The sequence below is a fragment of the Diplotaxodon limnothrissa genome, linkage group LG13, assembly GCF_057381915.1.
Source record: "Diplotaxodon limnothrissa isolate DT_005_m linkage group LG13, D_limnothrissa_male_GT1.1, whole genome shotgun sequence".
Classification (NCBI taxonomy): domain Eukaryota; kingdom Metazoa; phylum Chordata; class Actinopteri; order Cichliformes; family Cichlidae; genus Diplotaxodon; species Diplotaxodon limnothrissa.
The window spans coordinates 26,905,241-26,923,687 of record NC_140608.1 but is presented as its reverse complement, the minus strand read 5'-3'; the positions used below and the strand labels follow the sequence as shown (position 1 = coordinate 26,923,687).

The window sequence follows — 18,447 nt, the reverse complement described above, 5'->3', positions numbered from 1 at the left end:
TTTCTGGATCCTGGAAAAAGTTGGAGCTGGAGAAGTGGAAATGTCAACATGATTTCCAAGAGCTGATGGATTACCAGAAGCAAAAAACTTTGGGGGATTTATGTAGCTAACCTGTTTATATGGGCTCAGGAAAACATGGCTCCAACTCCGCTCAGGCTTGGACACTGTGATTTTGCCAGCAGCTTGAAAATCAGAGATAAAGTCTGATGGAATAGTTCAATGCTGGAAATTAAAAACCATCCGGCATGTCATATAACCCTGTGAGACATATTGAAGTGAAGGCCAAGAGGTATTTGGTTAGCTGCCACATCTGGGGCTTTCTGTTATGTGTCTGTTCACTACAAACAATTCCCAGTTTCTGGAAACAGCATTATCTACACTCTACTGTGAAATAGAAACAGTATTAAATTCATATTTCTATCTGTGCAAGGCATATTAAAGTGTTTCCATCACATGCAGCATATATACCTCATACTGTTGACAATTCATTGATAGAAGCAGTGAGACAGGAGGCCTGAACATCCTCATGCTGATTAGCTGAATTGATGTCAGGTGTGCCGCTGCAGCAGTCTGCAGGGCTGTTAGCTGGAAAGAGAAGAGATTTTTTTTCTTCTCCCCTCTTCTAGTCCACACAGCAGAAACAGATCTAAGCACCTGTGAAATGAGTAGCAGGTAATGTTTGTTTTGGCCTTTTCATTATAACTTCAAGCCAGAAAAAGTCAGGCACAGAGAGGCCACATAATACTTGAATCCTTGACTGGTGTTGGTTGTTTTGTTAAATCACAGTACTACTGATTTCAGAATACGTTCTGTGTTAGCGTTCATCCGTTCCCTGGCCCGTAAGAAGCCTTTGGAGCCAGCAGGTGAGCAGTCCAACTTCTGCCGATGCTTGACCAGCCTGGATCTGATTGGCCTGGGTGTTGGCGGCACGCTTGGAGCAGGGGTTTACGTGCTCTCAGGGGAGGTGGCGAGGGAAGTGGCTGGTCCTAGTATCGTCATCTCTTTCCTGGTTGCTGCAGTGGCTTCAGTCTTTGCAGGATTGTGCTACGCTGAGCTTGGTGCTCGTGTGCCAAAGATGGGCTCGGCCTACCTTTACAGCTATGTGACTATAGGAGAAGTGTGGGCATTTGTGACTGGCTGGAATCTGCTGCTGTCCTATCTCATTGGTAAGTGGAATTCAGGGGGCACTATACATCTTTACCATGTATTTGACAAAATACATAAATGCAGTATGCCAAGTGATGTAGTTGTGCATCAAATCCAGTTTTTGCAGTAGTTTATGGTAGAAAGTGTGAAAAAACAGACAAATGTTAAAGCTGACACTGCCTGAACTTATTTATTTTTATTTGATTCTATTTGTAGGGAGTTTGATCATATTTAATATAAAAAATTTGATATTTACTTCTTTACACAAGATGACCCTTAGTCTCAAATGTTTTGTAAAAGCTGATTTTATTCAGTTTTATTTGTATAGTGTCAAATCACAACAGTCACATTGAGGCCTTTTATATTGGTAAAGACCCTACAATAACAATTAATGGAGTTATCTTCCATGCCTTGTTTTTTGAACTTCTCCTTAGAAACATCTAGTATAGCCAAAGCCTGGACTGGAGCATTTGATGACCTGATACATAATGTTATGGCTAAGCATCTAGGGGAACACACACCAATGGACTCACCTGGCTTGGCTGAATACCCAGACTTCTTTGCTGCTGCGCTGATTATGTTGCTTGCTGGTGACATTTGCAATTTTGACATGAAGTATTATTTGTATCATAGATGGAAAAACATTCTTAAAGGTAAAGTACATCTGTTTATATCTTTCCCTCTGTTTTCAGGGGTGCTTGCATATGGTCTGAAGGAGTCTGCAATTGTGAATACTGTTTTTACAGCAGTAAATGTGACTGTGTTGATTTTTATCATCACTTCTGGCTTTATAAAAGGAGATCTCAAAAACTGGCACATCAGTAAAAAGACAGTTCTAAATGCAACTTGGGAAATTATGTAAGTTTTATTTATGCTAATTTTCATTCACATTCTGATAGATTTTTTTTTTTCGTGTACTGCAAAAGTCAGTTTTAGGTTTCAGTTTATATTTGAAAATTTTTACTATGCTGGACACAGTACTGTGAAAAAGTATTTACCCCCTTAGTGGTTTCATGTTTGTCACACCAGCATGTTTCAGATCATCAAACAAATTTTGATATTAGAGAAAGATAACAGGGACAATATGTACTACAATCAAGTTTTTACAATAACCGGTGATCTGTCTTGATCTGTGGAAGAATTTCAGCCGACTTTCCTTTGCAGAACTTAATTCAGCCTTCACACAGGGTTTCCAAGCATGAACTGCCTGATTTAATGTCATGCCACACATTTTGTAACTTCTATCTTGTTAGTCCACAGAATATTTTTTTCAAAACTCTTGGAACTCTTGCTAGACTAATTACTACACACTTTTCTCATAGGCTTAGTTAGATGGTTAACATTTTTCCCTTAAAATAAAATATTTGTTCAATATTAAATTTGTTTGATAGTTTAGGCTTGCCAATTCTTCCTTGTTTCTCAAGTTCTCCAGTTTCCTCTATTGTGTATTTATTTTTGGCATACTGGAGTTTAACATTGGCTCTGGTTCATTCCTTGCATGCCCTTTGCACACTTGGATGATTCATAGGTTGGTGTTAAGTGATCAACAAAACTCTGAAGATAGTCAGGTACGAGGAATAGACAGGAATTATTGAAAAAGCAACCAGTGTCCAAAGAAAAACTTTGAAAGACCTTCAAGAAGACAGGAGAACTATTTCTTTAAACAAAAACAAGATGCCCAGTCTTACTTTGGGAGCAAAGTATAAAGAAATGAGGGGTAATGGAGATCTAAAGAGCTTAGTAAGAAGAGGTAGCTTGAATGGGGTAATGGAGACTTTTACACAGTACTGTATATTCATAGCTGCCTGTCACCACGTGAGAATGCTTATCCCAAATGGTGAGGAGACTTGATCTAAATAGACAATCCGATTTATTTCATTCACAACTTTTTTCCCCCTCTTTGTGCTCTTTATAGTTTCATGGTATATTTAAGATTTCTCAAATTGCTCAGTCATATGTATAACTTTTATACAAGCAGAAAACCAATTTGTCTGATAGTATGTACATCATTAATGTGGATATTTCCATTGTGATATCATGTCATGAAACTACTGTTGCTTTTGTGCAGGAAACTTGAGCCGAATGAAACTGTTGACTTTGGTGTTGGCGGCTTTTTCCCCTTTGGTTTTGATGGAACTTTGGCCGGGGCAGCAACCTGTTTCTATGCTTTCTTTGGATTTGACTGCATTGTTGCTACTGGTACTCTTGAGTAGGATTAACTTTGTTACCTTTCATCTGGCCACAAACATTTTGCCCTGTGAGGTTGTTTATTATATTCCAGTCTGTAATGCACTATGTGGACAAAAGTACCGGGTCACATCTCTTAATTATTCAGTTTAGTTTGTGAAATTTCTTCCATCCAGGATATTCCACATTCAAATGTAAGTGGCATTGCAAAGTACAACCACAGTAACTTAGCTACAAATTGGCAGGAAATTTCTGAGTAAATTCTGAGTATGCCTATTCTTCTACCTGGTGAATTTTCAGAAAACATCAGGATATATGTTGTTGAAGCAAAGGAAAGAAAACAGCCTTTAAGTTCTGAAATAAATGCTTTCCAAGAGAAAACTATGTTGTGTTGGGAAAATTCACTGTGAGCAGAAGCAACTTCCGGACTACAGAATACTCAATTTGCATGTTTGTAGAGTTAATAATAGTGATGTGGTTGCAGTGTGACGACACCCTACTTTTTACTCTATGAGCTGTTTTAAAATGGTTCCCTATGGGAGACAAACGGGGAGAAAGCTGTGCTTTGATGATATTTGTGAGATGATCGTAAATCCTATCTCAATGAGAATAGCACTGGATGAAATAGAACTACGATAGAGAGATGGTTATCAAAACATAGCTATCGTGTGTGTGTGTGTGTGTGTGTGTGTGTGTGTGTGTGTGTACACACATGTATATTGAAAAAAATAAATAAATACAAATCCCTAGCAAAAGTTTAAGACCACTTGAAAGATGGCAAAAAATCGTATTTTGCATGGTTGGATCTTAACAAGCTTCCAAGTAGAGCTTCAACATGCAACAAGAATAATAAAATAAAATTATAATAAAAATCACTCCACACACTTTGCTATCTGGAAATCTCGTGGACAAATCTAGTTTTGATGACTGCCAGGAGAATGTTGCCTCCATTGTACTAACTCTTAAGCTTTGGAGGTTGGATAAAGCTATAAGACTGTCTGTGTTTGGCCCAGGCGCTTAGTTCCAGGGAAGGGAAGTCTTTGTGGGAACAGTTTGGAAAAGGCCCTTCTCTGTTGCGGTGCCGTTTTAGGAGACCAACTCTATATTAATGCCTGTAGGCCTAGAATAGGATGTCATAAATTTCCTGTAGGTGTAATGTGCAAGTGACTCAGTACTTTTGTCAGTATAGTGTTTGTGCTTTTGTTGCAAAATAATCTGTTGGTCTGTTTATTTGATTGTTTTGGCTCATCTGTGTGTAGATCATTTCATTATTAGATTGTTTGCTGAATCAGGAAGTGTACGTCTAATTCATCTGCTTTTCTAGGAGAGGAGGTGCAGAACCCACAGAAAGCCATACCTCTTGGGATTGTGGTATCCCTGCTTATTTGCTTCGTGGCTTTTTTTGGCGTGTCGGCTTCCCTGACACTTATGATGCCCTACTATCTGCTTGACGCTCACAGTCCATTACCTGTGGCCTTTGAGTACATTGGCTGGGAGCCTGCAAAGTATGCTGTTGCTGTAGGATCCCTTTGTGCACTGTCAACAAGGTAATGATTTGTACACCTGTAAAACACTGAGTCAGTTCCAATTGCTAAATTCATTTACACAATTGTTAAAACTGCATGCTTAAATTTACTTTAGTGCTACAGAAATCTTTTCTTTCTTTTTGTTAAATTGTTGTGCACAATTGCCTGATTTACCTGAAGAAAAAAAAAGGTTCTTTGCCCCTCACTGGCATCAGGGGGTGTTGAAATTTGACCATTTTTCTAAAAGCAGCAAGGGCAATCTGTGATGATGTAGCCTGTAATGACTTCAAAGCAGTGGAATACTTGACCCCATTTGCTCAGGCTGACTAGTACTAATCATGATTAATATATTGCCTTGTAAGCTATACAGAGATTTGGTGTAGTATATATCGTATGTGAAACTAAATACATAGTATGCCAAGTTCCACACACACACATGATAAATAGAGCTAAGTAATGGACTGTTTAAATACTAGAATTTAAATCACAGAAACTGGAGAAGTTGTCGAACGAGATGCATGTTAATTCATTCACATGCACAAATGCCACAACTACCTGCGAAGTCAATTTCAATGACTGGAGTTACCAGAGGAATAGCAGACTGCTTAAGGCTGCAGCTCCATGAACATAATCTAATAAGCCATTATTTGGCTTATTAGTTGTCAAAAATGAAAATAATTCAACCTCAGTACAACATGATGATGGAAAATATCCAGAGTCCAGTACTAACCATCTTATAGGCAACAAAGTAAAAAGAATGGTAGAAAGAAGCTCTCCTTATTGTCAGAAATCATAGTTCAGCTCTTGTTATAAGTGGCTTTGCTTGTCTATCCTGTATGTGTTTGTGCTACCAAAGCCAAATAAACGGCATATAAAACTACATCTCATTCTTTGTTGTAGTTATGGCTCATCTGTGAAGTCTGTGATGTGCAACTTGCTGTACCTGTAATTTCACGTTTAAAATGCAGTTGATACGTCATTCACAGTTTGCTGGGAGTGATGTTGCCAATGCCACGGGTGCTGTATGCCATGGCCAGAGACGGCCTGCTCTTCAAGCCACTCAGCTACATGAGTTCCAGGCAAAGTCCTGTCTTGGCTACATTGTCCTCAGGAGCTGTGGCTGGTAAGGCAGCTCTTTTTAACCCCTAGCAAATAGGTTATTAACCAATTTCAACTTTTTTGGTGTTCACAAAATCAAAAACAGGTGCAGCAGAGGGGCAACAATATGTCAACACCCAAAACTGGAATTATTTTGTAGGTGGAGGCTACTGACATAAGCATTCAAATGGTTCCAACCAGTAAATCTAACATAGTGTCTTGATGCATGCTCAATTGTCCAGGTAAATAAATCTCCCACTGAAAACGTTACGTCCAGATGGACAGAATCAAACTTTTGGGACTAACATAGATTTTCTGTTACCTTCTCACTTTTTCTGAATTTGTAAAGCTGCTTTACACCCTCTTCTGCTTTATTCGTTTGAGGCTTTATCTTATTTAATGTTGTAGTTGTCATTGATGCCTCTAGTTCTGCACACAGGGTCTTTCTGTTGCTCCTTGACAAAATGTCAAAGCAAATTAGTGTCTAAACATTTTTTTTTTTTTTTTTTTTTTGCCTGTCCCGTTTGGCTCTTTTGCCATCAGAATTGTTGTCTAAAGGCGAAGAAAGATGCCCAACGGATTTACTTTACCAAATTGACCATCCCAGCCTTGCCGTAATGGTCCATTTGATTCACCTTTTATTGTTTATTTTATTTTCACTTACTGAATACGGGACAGACTTGACTGGAGGAAAGAAGGGGAGAAAGAAAGAGGGAAAGAGAAACAGCTGAGAAGAGGGACGGGGGAGAAGGGCAAAAGACAAAAACCAACAGAATGGGCAGCTAAAAAAAAATGCATATATCAATCACCTGGAGTTGGCCGTCCGACTGGGGTCTGGAATGTGGGGCCTCCCTGCTGCTGCGGAGTCGGGACGGTCTGCCTCCCCCCACCGCAGGGAAAAGGGTAACACCACCTGGGTCTGGGTGCAGTTCCCCCCTCCAGGGGCAAGGGTACCTAGACCCGGTTCGTAGAGTACGCTTGGGGAGTGTGATCGTGTGTACAGCGTCTCTTTATGTCTGTCTCCACGTTGGTTGAGTGTGGAGTAAGTGCATATGAGAGCATGAGGGTGGGAATGGATGTTTGTATCTGTGTGTGCCTGTATGTCTGTGTCTATATGTCAGGTTGGGTATCAGACGCCACCTCTCTGGGGACATCTCAGGCCCTCCAAGGTTTGGAGGCCTATCTCCCCCTACCACCACTTCCCCTGCCAGTGTCGGACTCCCTCAGACATCGGTGCGTTGGTGGTTCTTTGTGTCTGGGGGTGGGCGTCCAGGTACACACCGGCTCACTCCTTGGCGGCCGCTTATCGGGGCCTGGAGCCTGGGGCTCGCTTGGGCCCCTTCGGAGGTGGGGTGCCCACGGCCTCTCGGCCTGGGGCTCGGTCACTCAGGCACAGCTGGGGGCCGGCGGAGCTCATGGGCGCGTCACTGCAACTCCCCCTGGCTTCTGCTCCGCGGCTGCTGAGTGAGCCCTCATCTGGGACTCTCCTCAGCTCTTTCTGGGACAGTGGCGCGGCTGCCCCTCTGTTGGTCTTCCTTGGTCTCTTGTGTTCTGGGGGCCTCTGGATGTCTGGAGTTTTGATCTCCTCCATACCTGCTTCATGCCCTGGAGGACGGGGCTGTGCCCCCCCCCCCCCCCCCCCCCCCCACACACACACACACACCCTCTAGCAGATCATTACATGAAGGAACCTTTTAAAAAACAAAAAACAAGCGCGTCCATGCTCACAGGTGTACACACGGGTGATCACACCCACAAACTACACCCTTTTTGGCTCCTACCTCAAAGCACACTGTGTTCTGTTGATCTTATGTGCTGCACAATAATGTTTAATATTTAGTATTTACTGTCATATTCCCATATATCATTGTGATGTTGTTTATTCTATTACTCTTGTTCTCTTCTGCTTGTTTTCTTTTTTCTTTCTCAGCAGGTGATCCAGGTGATTGATATATGTGTCTAAACATTTTTGATAAGTGTTAAATTGTAGACTTTTGTGTCATCTGTAGTTGGGTGTGTGTTGCTCTTTTTGCAGCTTTCATGGTCCTTTTATTTGACCTCAAGGCACTGGTGGACATGAGCTCTATTGGGACCATTTTTGCATACACTCTTGTTGCAGTATGCCTTCTTATATTAAGGTTAGTACTCAGCCTAACAAATTAACATATGCTACTGTTCACTAAAAAACAATATATTCTTGTAAAAAAACCAAAACAAACTAGCCAGTAGAATAAAGATTGCAAATCAATTTGTACATGCATAGTGCTTTTATCCCCAGGTTAACTGAAAAATCTAAATTGCCCATAGGTGTGAATGAGAGTGCGAATGGTTGTCTGTCCCTGTGTGTTAGCCCTGCGACAGACTGGCGACCTGTCCAGGGTGTACCCCGCCTCTCGCCCTATGACAGCTGGGATAGGTTCCAGCATCCCCCGTGACCCTGAAAAGGATAAGCGGAAGCAAATGGGTGAATGGATGGATAGTGCTTTTATGCTTCGAGCACCCAAAGCCCATCCTGTCCAATATCTTTAGAATGGATCAACTACTGTTTTGACTTATCGTCTTGAGTTTAGTTAATAGATGATGTATCCTACATCACTGGAAGAACATTTACAGCATTTATACAATGCAAACTTTAAACTTGGTGCAAAATAGCATTGGGACAAAATGCTAAGTACATATATACAAATTAATTTATGTGAGCTCACAAACTTTAGGCAGAACTTCATGGTACTAATGATTTGCAAATCTAATACACCTTTATTTTAATCACATTAAAACACAGATAACCTATAAAATGTATACACTGATATTTAATGGTTTATGGTATTTTATTCATCCCAATCATTTGATTATATATGCATGTTGTACAATCATTCTATCCTGAAGAGAGAGCCGTTGAAAGTAACTGATATATAACCCCAGATTAACAAGATACACTCATGAGTAGGGATGGGTATCGTTTAGGTTTTATCCGATACCGGTGCCAAATCGGTACTTTTGAAACGGTGCCGGTGCTTAAACGGTGCTCAAACCGGTGCTTAAAGAATGGAGAACACAAAATTGGTCCAAAAACCTCATGTTCAGCTGTTTTTTGTAAAAAGATAACAATGTTAGCCTTTTCTGCAGCTATGGGGCATATATGGTATCACTCTTAGCTGGAAGCAGTGCTTAATCAATGGAAAAAAAAAAAACACAAACTTTGTCCAAAAACCTCTCATGTTTAACTGTTTTCCACTTTTTCTTTGGTCATTTTAGCCTTTTTGGCCAGGGTGAAGGGAGTATCTGCCATCAAACAAGAAGACAGCCGCATGTAACTACGATGATGTTTGCTAGTTCACCTTAAATGCATTAATGTAATGACGTGGTTAGCCTACTAAACGTAAATTACACACGAACAACATTAAGCTACTCACGCAGAGAAGAACAGCTGCTGCCATCAAATACGGCGCATTTCTCGGCTTTTAAAAAAAACGCTATGCGTCGCCAGGTGTTTCATCAGATTCGAGGTGTTGCCTCCTTTGCACAGTATCACTTTTTTTTTTTTTTTTTTTTTTTTTTTTTTTTTGCGTCCCGTTTGGATCTTTAGCCATCAGAATTGTTGTCTTAAGGCCAAGAAAGATGCCAAGTGGATTTATTTTACCAAGTGGATCATCATGGCCTTGCCATATTGGTCCATTTGATTGACCTTTATTATAATTATGAATTTATTTTATTTTCAGTTGCTACAAACGGGACAGACATGACTGGGGGATAGGACAGGGAGAAAGAATGAAAGAAAGAGAGGGAGAGAAAGAAAACCAAAGGGGAGAAGAGACGGTGAGAAGGGGGGAAGAAAGAGGGAAAAAAAAAAAGAAAAACAAACAAAACACCTGGGTCACCTGTATGGAGAAAAAAAACAGAAGAGAAAGCAAACAACAAAGAGCAACATAATAAAAAAAAAGGCACCATCACAATAAACTAGCTAGCAGTAGATATCAGTAGATACTAGATAATAAACGATATTGTGCAGCACGCAAGATAGACAGCACACAATGTGCTTTGAGGCAGCAGCCAAGAAAGGTGTCTGTGAACACCCGTGTGTACACCTGTGTGGATCAGCATGCTTGTATTCCAAAGGTTTCTCCATGTAACGATCTGCTAGGGAGTGTGGGGAGCCATAGCCCCGTCCTCCAGGGTATGAAGCAGGTATGGAGGAGATCCAGGCCCCAGATCACAGTATCAGCTTAAAGCACTTGTTGCAGGCTGCTGAGTTTGCATATTTTGCTGTGAAGTAAAGCCAGACTTTTGAACACTTCACCTTGGGCATTTTTAATCTGTAGCTCTGCTCTAAAAGAACATACGTACCTGGACCCGCCTACTATCCTCGGAAACTTAGAAGGCTAGAATCTAAAGTGTATCACAGCTCAGGAAAAAAAAGCACCAAAATAAAGCACCGAAATGTGTGCTGCTTTTCGGTCTGGTTACTACAGTTTATGTCAGAACCGGTGCCATCATGGCACCGGACACCGGTACCCATCCCTACTCATGAGTGTATGTACAGCTTTTTTTTTTTTTTTTTTTTTTTTTTTTTTGAGCACGACACATGCTTTTCAGCAAGATGTTGTTTTTTTTTTTTAATCAAGATGATGCTTAACTGCAGCTATTGCAACAACACAGATTCATAGTACTAGTGTGCTGAAATGCCCACCATGCAGTCAACTTTGACATTAAAAATACAAGAAGAATGTGACCATGTTCCTCTTCCAAAAGTCAAGCAACTGTTATCTATAATTCCCAGGTGTTTTCCCAAATGCTCTGTTTACAACTGTGTACCGTTGTAAACAGGGCATTGTCCCGAATCTTGAGGTGTTGCTGCTATCAAATTCAAAATAAGCCTTTTTTTTTTTTCTTTTCATGAAAAGGTAAAATGTCTGTTTTAAACATTTGGCATGTGTATGTTCTACTGCAAATGACTTGGTCAAACAAGAGTTCCAGATTAAATGTAAGCCTGACTGTTTTTGTTTGTTTGTTTCAGGTACAAAGATAATGCTGGTTTTGTCCTCAGACTGGAGCCATTCTCAATAAGGGATGTGCTCAGGCCTCCATTTCGAGCTACCCACCGCACCTCTAAAAATGTCACCATTCTCACCATCATTATCTGTGAGTCATCCTTTATCACCCCGCCACACACACCCCACCTGATTTGCTGAGGCTCCTGACAGCTGCTTCACTTTGATACTTTGTATCTTGAGCAGATACTGCTAACACTATTCATTAAAAATATTTTTTGCTATTAAGAATGCAGAAATGAAACAAAATCCTAGTATTATGTTTTCTGACAGCTCCGACCTCTCCCCAGTGTTCCTGGTAATCGTTTTAACCGTGCTCCTGTCTGAGGCCTTGTACTCACTCAGCAGACGGGAACTATGGAGCGTGCTCCTCGTCTCTGTCCTCATGCTGACATTGGTCCTTGCCGTTGTTATCATCTGGAGGCAGCCACAGAGCAGGACTAAAGCTTCTTTCATGGTAAAGCAGATGGTGTTGGGCGCTTGGTTCCAAATGTAGGATTTCATGCTTCTTGAAAGTCTGCTTCTATTGATTTTCATTGAATACAGCTTATTTGGGGGTCAGTTGCTGGGCCTCACTAAGGGTCTGTTGCAGGGCACAGAAAGTTTATAGCAAATAAATGTACGGCATGTTTACTAAAGGGAGGGCAACCAGTGGGCAAATGCTGGCTGACATTTTTTTTCTTCTTCTTGTTAAACTCCAAAAAGAAGGAATAGTAAGGAGAGTACTGGTACTGTCTGTCCCTGCTTGAAAAAGAAAACACTTGGCCTTTTTACTTAGGAAAAACAATGAAAAAGTGTAACTTCTAAAGTCAAAATGACATGCATAAATCAGTCATGGGTTCATATCCTTCTGCAGGTTCCCTGTGTACCTGTAATTCCAGTTTTAAGTGTCTTCATTAATACCTACTTGATGGTTCAACTGGAAGGAGAAACCTGGGTCAGCTATGCTGTTTGGATGGCAATTGGTAAGAGCGTGCATTTTCAGCCATTTCAGGTAACTAGGATTGCTATCAAATGCTTTTATTCTTCCAGGTTTGCATCATTGTAGAGAGCATATAGATGTATTAAGGAATAAAGACAGTAAGTTCATGGCATGCTATCCCCTTTTCTCAGGTCTGATCGTATACTTTGGCTATGGAGTTCGTCATAGTGTCCAGAAACAAAGACTCCAAGAAGCTCATGATCAGCTTAGTAGCAATAACATAAGCAGTAATGTTGTGGATTGTGCTGCTTGATGCTGTGTTCCACAGCATATTTAAGATGATCAAGAAATCACCTTAAAATCCTATTTTGGAATTTTACCCTGACTAACATAAAGCTGGTATGTGTCCTTTGATGCATAATGTTTAGCTAACAACTGCCTGAACTAAATATTACCATGGCAACAAATGTTGCAGTTCTATGTTTTGGTTTGATCAGTCAATCTGTGTTATGCAATCTTGGCTATTGTTGTTTAATGTTAGTATTTCTGAGTTAATATTTCACTTTTTAAATATTGATGTATGTTTCTGAAGTTGGGGGGGGGGGGAGTAAATTTGTTTAAAAAAATAAAAATAAAAAAGTAAACTAAATGTACCTAAATAAACTTGGTTCAAGTGAAGAAATTATGGTTTCCTGTTAGGTTATACTTAATTACTATTAATCTGTATTTTTATTTTGTCACTGTGGGAGTGCAGAAGAACCTGAAACACTTCATTTCCTCAGCACTTGGTACCATAATGGCTGATTAAAATAAAGTACACCTTACCTTTTATTTACACTGGCAGTAATTGTATTGAGGGTGTGGGGGGGGGGGGGATATCAAAAATGCTCTCAAGACGTTCTGCAAGGTTTTTCTTTGAGCCAAATTAAAATGACGACGTGTTCTGTGCACTCACGGTGCTAGACTAATCAAATTTCGAGTGGAAAACTTTGGGACACCTTGAATACTCCAAAGACCAAACTGCTTTTCATTCATTCATTCATGACATAATTTTCTTCACTATTCATTCCACCAGTGTGTGAATGAATAGTGGAATTGTACAGTGCTTTTCAAAGCGCTGTACAATTTATTATTATTATTATTATTATTATTATTATTATATTCCCTCTCTCTCTCATTTGTAGCTCTTAGTTATTACAAATACTTAATTGAAGTTGGTGGCAGTGGTGGCACAACCAGTTATTAGTTATGACCCATATTAGTGTAGCCTGAGACTGAGCAATCTATGAGGCCCTTTTATTATGCACACATATCGTCCCTTCATACACAAACGTCATGAAGTCACATGAATGTGGTCAAAAGTGTGCAGCTGATGGCAGGTCTATGGTATTCAGAAAAAGTCAGATTTATACATGTGAAGTTCTTCATGACGTTCTTCAGTTTTCTTACAAAGAATCTGTAAATGGCTTTAGAGCCACACATTCCTTCTTATACTGCTCTATAGCTGTTTATTGAGGTGAAACATTGGTGGTATGTTCGTGACTAACCGTGAATCACTTTTATTGCACTGTTCACGATTTTTATTTTTATTTTTTAAAACAAACAAAACATTTAAACCTACCGGGTAAAGAGTTGATTTGTGTTACCAGGTTGGGAGATGGTCTCTGTGTCATTAATACAAAATAACAGTGAAGTGAGCAAACCTGTGCCATCTGTTTAGTGGAAATGGGTGATGAACAGTGATCTTTTGTTATCCATCCACCACAGAACTTTTCAAGCATCAAACAAAACTTCAATACAGTAAAATGAAAATGTCAAAACTGTACATCCAAATTAAAATATTCACCGACTGTTACACGAAGCTTGGCTCATGAATTTATGCAACTGGCCCCGATATTCACTTTGTTTTCAGGAGTTCTTCCACCATTGACCACTGAGTGGAGTTGGCATAGCATTTTTTTGCTCTCCATACAGTTTATGAATTCAGCTTGCTGATATCAGGATTACCTGATAACTTGCACTGCACCCACTAATCTAAATCTCATCTACTTACTCCACAACTCCATAATACTGGTCAAAACTCTGTCACTAAGGCTTTGAAGTCCGAGTCTGAAAATAGAGGGTTGTGCCATAGGGGCTACAACAATCTTTACATACAGTCTATGGTATGTAGTGCTTTTTCAAGAAGCCGTTTTGAAGAAACTTCTTGGCCTCTGATGGGCCTTAAGTGTTCTAAATCCTTCCATCTGTACAGATTACCTGTCTGCTCCCAGATGCTATCCTCCGTCCGAAGGACCGTCATCTAGGAAAGGTCAATTAAATAATGTTGGAAGTGAAATTCCTCCCATGACATTTGGACTTGAGAATGCTGTATGTACATAATATTACTGGCTGCTAATAACAATGCTGGTCTTTTGCGCTAACTGATGTCCTGTCATTGGTCCACATATTACTCATAATACTGATCCATTCAGATAGACAAAAACATAAAGTTTATACACTAATCTGTCTTATATTTTCCAGCTGGTGTGTTGTTGTTTTTTTTGGTTCTGCACTTTAAAACACCTCAGTCTCTGGGGCTCACCTGAGCAGCTGCCACCACCAACACTCAAAATGAGTCCATCAGGGGAGCACCGACACACACTTGTGCAAACTTGCCTTATTAGCTGCTCCAGATTGGCCATCCTAAAGCCCAGATGTCTGTGACCTCCCACTGCCCCCTAAATGCAAAGCTATTGTGATTAAAGCATGATTGGCAGTGCTAGTTATTAATTCTAATCTGGGCCACATATGTGGGGTGGTGGGCAGAGGGCAGGCAGCAGTGTGTGCCAGGCTCACGCCAAACGGAGGCTAATTCAGTCTGACACGCTATCAGAGCAGACTCTCACACACACATGCGTGCGACATTCCCCCGATGTGCCGACACAGCTATAGGCAACACACATTTTTCCTCTAATGCGCAGGAGCGAGGAGAGAAGGTTATCCTTTAACAAGAAGCGCGTACACATTTCACAGCACTCCAACACAAAAGTGGCATTTCCCGAAAACCATTAAGGTGCTCTGTAACTTCAAGTACATCATTTGAAAGCAGAAACAGCATGTGTTTTGCAAATCATTTCCATCTCGAGACTCGTATAAAGGTCTTACATTTACCACTTAGAGGCAGAAACTAGAGTGAAGGGTTATTTTCAAAATATGTTTTCTTTCCTTCAAGGTAAAAGCCTCGAAGCAAATGATGTCTTGTCTGTATTACCAAGTCACTTCTCGGGTTAAGGTGTCATCTCTGTGGCTGCAGTCAGCCTGGAATTACTGCAGGAGTATTACAGGAGGAATGGACGGACTCTGGCTACTCATCATGGGGATACTGTTTTATTGTAGACTCTAATGAAAATAACAGCCAACGCATGGTGATTTAAATGTATGCAGGCTCATTTGCTAGGACTAACATCTCCTGTAATACTTGAAGTAACTTGGTAGTTGGCAAATGAAGCAATCTTTAAAAGATGTGAACAGGATTAACATTGACTATATTGGACACTGTTGTAACTCAATGTTTTTGAGGCCACAAACTACTAATTTGCAATTTAAAAAAAGGTTTTCTGCTGCAATGATGGCTCTATTCATCTAAATCGGAGGTGTGTGTGTAAAATCTAAGCGGATTGTAAGTAGAAGGACAGAGAGAAGGATGAGGTACTGTTGCTTTTCCTGTAGAGGGCATTGCTTTATCATGGAAGGGAAATGCATTCATGTTTTTGACACAGTTGGTTGAAAATGGCAGCAGAGAGGAACCCTCTGTTTTTGAGGGCAGCTCAAATCAGCACATTTACATGTACAGACTGGCAGATTTGGTTTACAGTGCACAGTATGAATGAATGTATGGGTAAATGTAACTAGTACTTTGAGTCATAGCTGGACTGGCCATCGGGCATACCGGGCATTTGCCCGGTGGGCCGCTGGCGATTTTTTGTTTTTATGGGCCGATGTTTTTTTTTTTTTTTTTTAGGAAGGGTATATATAATGAAAGGTGTTGGATTGGCCAATTGGTCATGATCGACTCTGGGCTGGACCAATTACAGCCGAGGAGGCTGAATGCACCCGCCCCCTTGTTTAGCAATCACGTGATTTTCGCGCATTGCATGCCGGGAACTCGTGGCAAAACAATCCAAGTACCGCATCAAATGCAAGCATTTGCAGCACCGCAAAACGTTCATTCTTCGATTCCAATAAATTCTTGTTTTTTCTTTGCCGCACAAAAAAGGTATGTACAAAACAAAAGGAGAACAATGCCGGTCCGTACAAAGACAGACTCGACGAAAAGACAAAGAAAAGATACGAGGAAAAAAATCAAAGGTGTGAAAGGGTTACCCTTACGAGCACGCAGAGGGACAAAAGACGTTAGCGTGCTGCCCAACTTTCACCACGCTCAGATTTATAATCATACGGTTCTTGGAGTGAGTGCATACACTCATGAAGTTTAGTAACTTCAGGTCACTGCAACAAGCCCAGGTACAGTTTACCGACGGATGGGTACAGGACCTTGAAACGCACCGTGTAGAACGAAAGACCATCGTACGAACAAAGGTAAGTTTACCAGTCTCACAAATCGTCGTCATAAATACACATTCGTTAACAGTTTATTAATGTAACCTTTGAGCTCAAGGGTAATTAATTAGTAGTGGAAATAATTTCTGGTTCATCACAGAAATGTAGCAGTGACAATAATACTGTATGCTGTAATCGTACTGGACAATTAGTGATACAAAACAACTGTTTTATCCTGTGAATAAAAGTATATGTTTTTGTCAATGTACCATGGTAATAACAGGAGTGAAACGCAATATTGTGTCAGGACAATTCACTATTTATGCACAATAAACAAAGGATCATAGCGCGACAATTTCTGTTCAGCGCCAAACTTGCTTGTAACCTATATCACCAATTATGTTAAGAAAAATGACGCATTAACGACAAAAAAACTCTGACCTTTGTGGGAATGCTTGGAGCAGACTAACATGTGAGCTGGAGTGTTCTGGGACGTTATATTTGGTATATCCAGACCATCCGTCGTCGGCTCTTACTTCGGAAACATGGCTTAAAAAATTTCTCTTCAACGACGTAATCCGATAAAAAAAAAAACGATCGGCTTCCCGTGGCTGTCATGCGACCGGCTGTTGCAGTTAATAATACAACAGCTTCTTGCCATTTTTTGTGTTTCTTTTTAATCGCTGTGTAACTGAGTTCAATTGAAAGCCTGCGTGCGCTAGTACCTCTTGCCACAAGTTCCCAGAATCCTTTGCGGTTTTACCCCTGAATGACGTCACATTTTCAATCTTTATCCTGGTGGGCCGGTCTCTAGTCAAAATGCCCGGGCCGATTTTTTGTCCCAGTCCAGCCTTGCTTTGAGTGGTCAGTAAGAAAACGTGTGAGTACATTACAGCATATATGTTTTTGTGGATCGAACACACTGTGGTCAGACTAGTTTGTGTATTTAGTATTAGTTATCTCCTTTTTGCTGGATTAAACAAGTGTAAAACCAGGCTTATGGTTGAGTAGTCCACTTGTAACTCTCTAATTGAGGGAAGTGACCCAGACACACCAGCATGGCCACCATAATAACATCTGCTTAAATTCCTTAATGCTTCCTTTGCAGCCATGTCACTTATCGGGATGACTGGAAAGTGGTACAAAACAACATGTTTTGTACCACTTTTTTGTACGATTGTGTTTGTACTATTGTGTTTGTACTATTATGGGAAACATGTATTCTGTTTCCCATAATATACCATAACTTTGCTAATACATATGTTTTGAACACACAAAAAATGTAATGGAAACATCTATTAAACACAGTTTTATAAAAGTGTGCTTGCTATAGTCGTGGGGGGGTGGGGGGGTTTCTTGAGTGAAGGGAGTTTTTTTCTTTTTTACTTTAGTTATAAAAGTGCTGCACAAAGGAAGATAATTATCCATATTCATGTGATTAAAATACATGTGAAGTCTATGTAATTTGTTGTGCATTGGCTCTGTCACCAAATTGGACGTTGCTGTAGCCAGTCTTCAGGATTATTGCTAATTAATTTGACTTCAGAATTGCTGAAATCCTTAATAAAGACATGTGGATCATCTCTTCAGCAGAGGGAGAAAATGAGTGGACACCAGTCCTATTAATGTCACTTTCAGGCTGGTAAGCTTTTATATTTTTCAACCTCCGTAGTGAAGTAGAAACATGGACTAGTTTGTCCATGTTTCTACAGTCTGTACAAAACAACACGGTTATGAAACACGGGCATTGCAGGTCCAATAAAAACACATCAAAGTCATTGTAACAGATTAAATATCTGTGACTAGTGTGAGTGCAGCCTGATTTTTGGTATGTTTTAGGAAAAAATGTATTTCATTTACCCCACAGTAAATAAAAGAATAACCAATTAAAACAGAAGTACCTTCAAATAAAAAAGAAGCGACAAAAACCAACAAAAACAGTTGAATGCGTTCAAACCCAACCTTAGGAAAAAATATT

The 18,447-nt window shown here is 40.3% G+C and overlaps 1 protein-coding gene across 1 annotated transcript; it reads left to right on the top strand.

Moving 5' to 3' along the window:
- Positions 1-661: 661 nt before the first annotated feature.
- On the top strand, positions 662-12,240 carry LOC146620393 (cationic amino acid transporter 2-like). The gene is made up of 12 exons (XM_085369589.1): positions 662-672; positions 802-1,166; positions 1,581-1,736; positions 1,839-2,004; positions 3,215-3,345; positions 4,658-4,880; positions 5,846-5,982; positions 7,993-8,095; positions 10,972-11,096; positions 11,296-11,462; positions 11,862-11,970; positions 12,119-12,240. The coding sequence occupies exons 1-12, from the start codon at positions 662-664 to the stop codon at positions 12,238-12,240; spliced, it is 1,815 nt and encodes a 604-aa protein (XP_085225715.1).
- Positions 12,241-18,447: the final 6,207 nt, after the last annotated feature.

What these genes read in the sequence shown, in the direction of transcription:
- LOC146620393 (XM_085369589.1), top strand. An exon ending in GCTGATTATGTTGCTTGCTG is followed by an intron (nt 1,737 to 1,838) that starts GTGACATTTGCA and finishes CTCTGTTTTCAG; the next exon opens with GGGTGCTTGCATATGGTCTG. An exon ending in GTCCTCAGGAGCTGTGGCTG is followed by an intron (nt 5,983 to 7,992) that starts GTAAGGCAGCTC and finishes CTCTTTTTGCAG; the next exon opens with CTTTCATGGTCCTTTTATTT.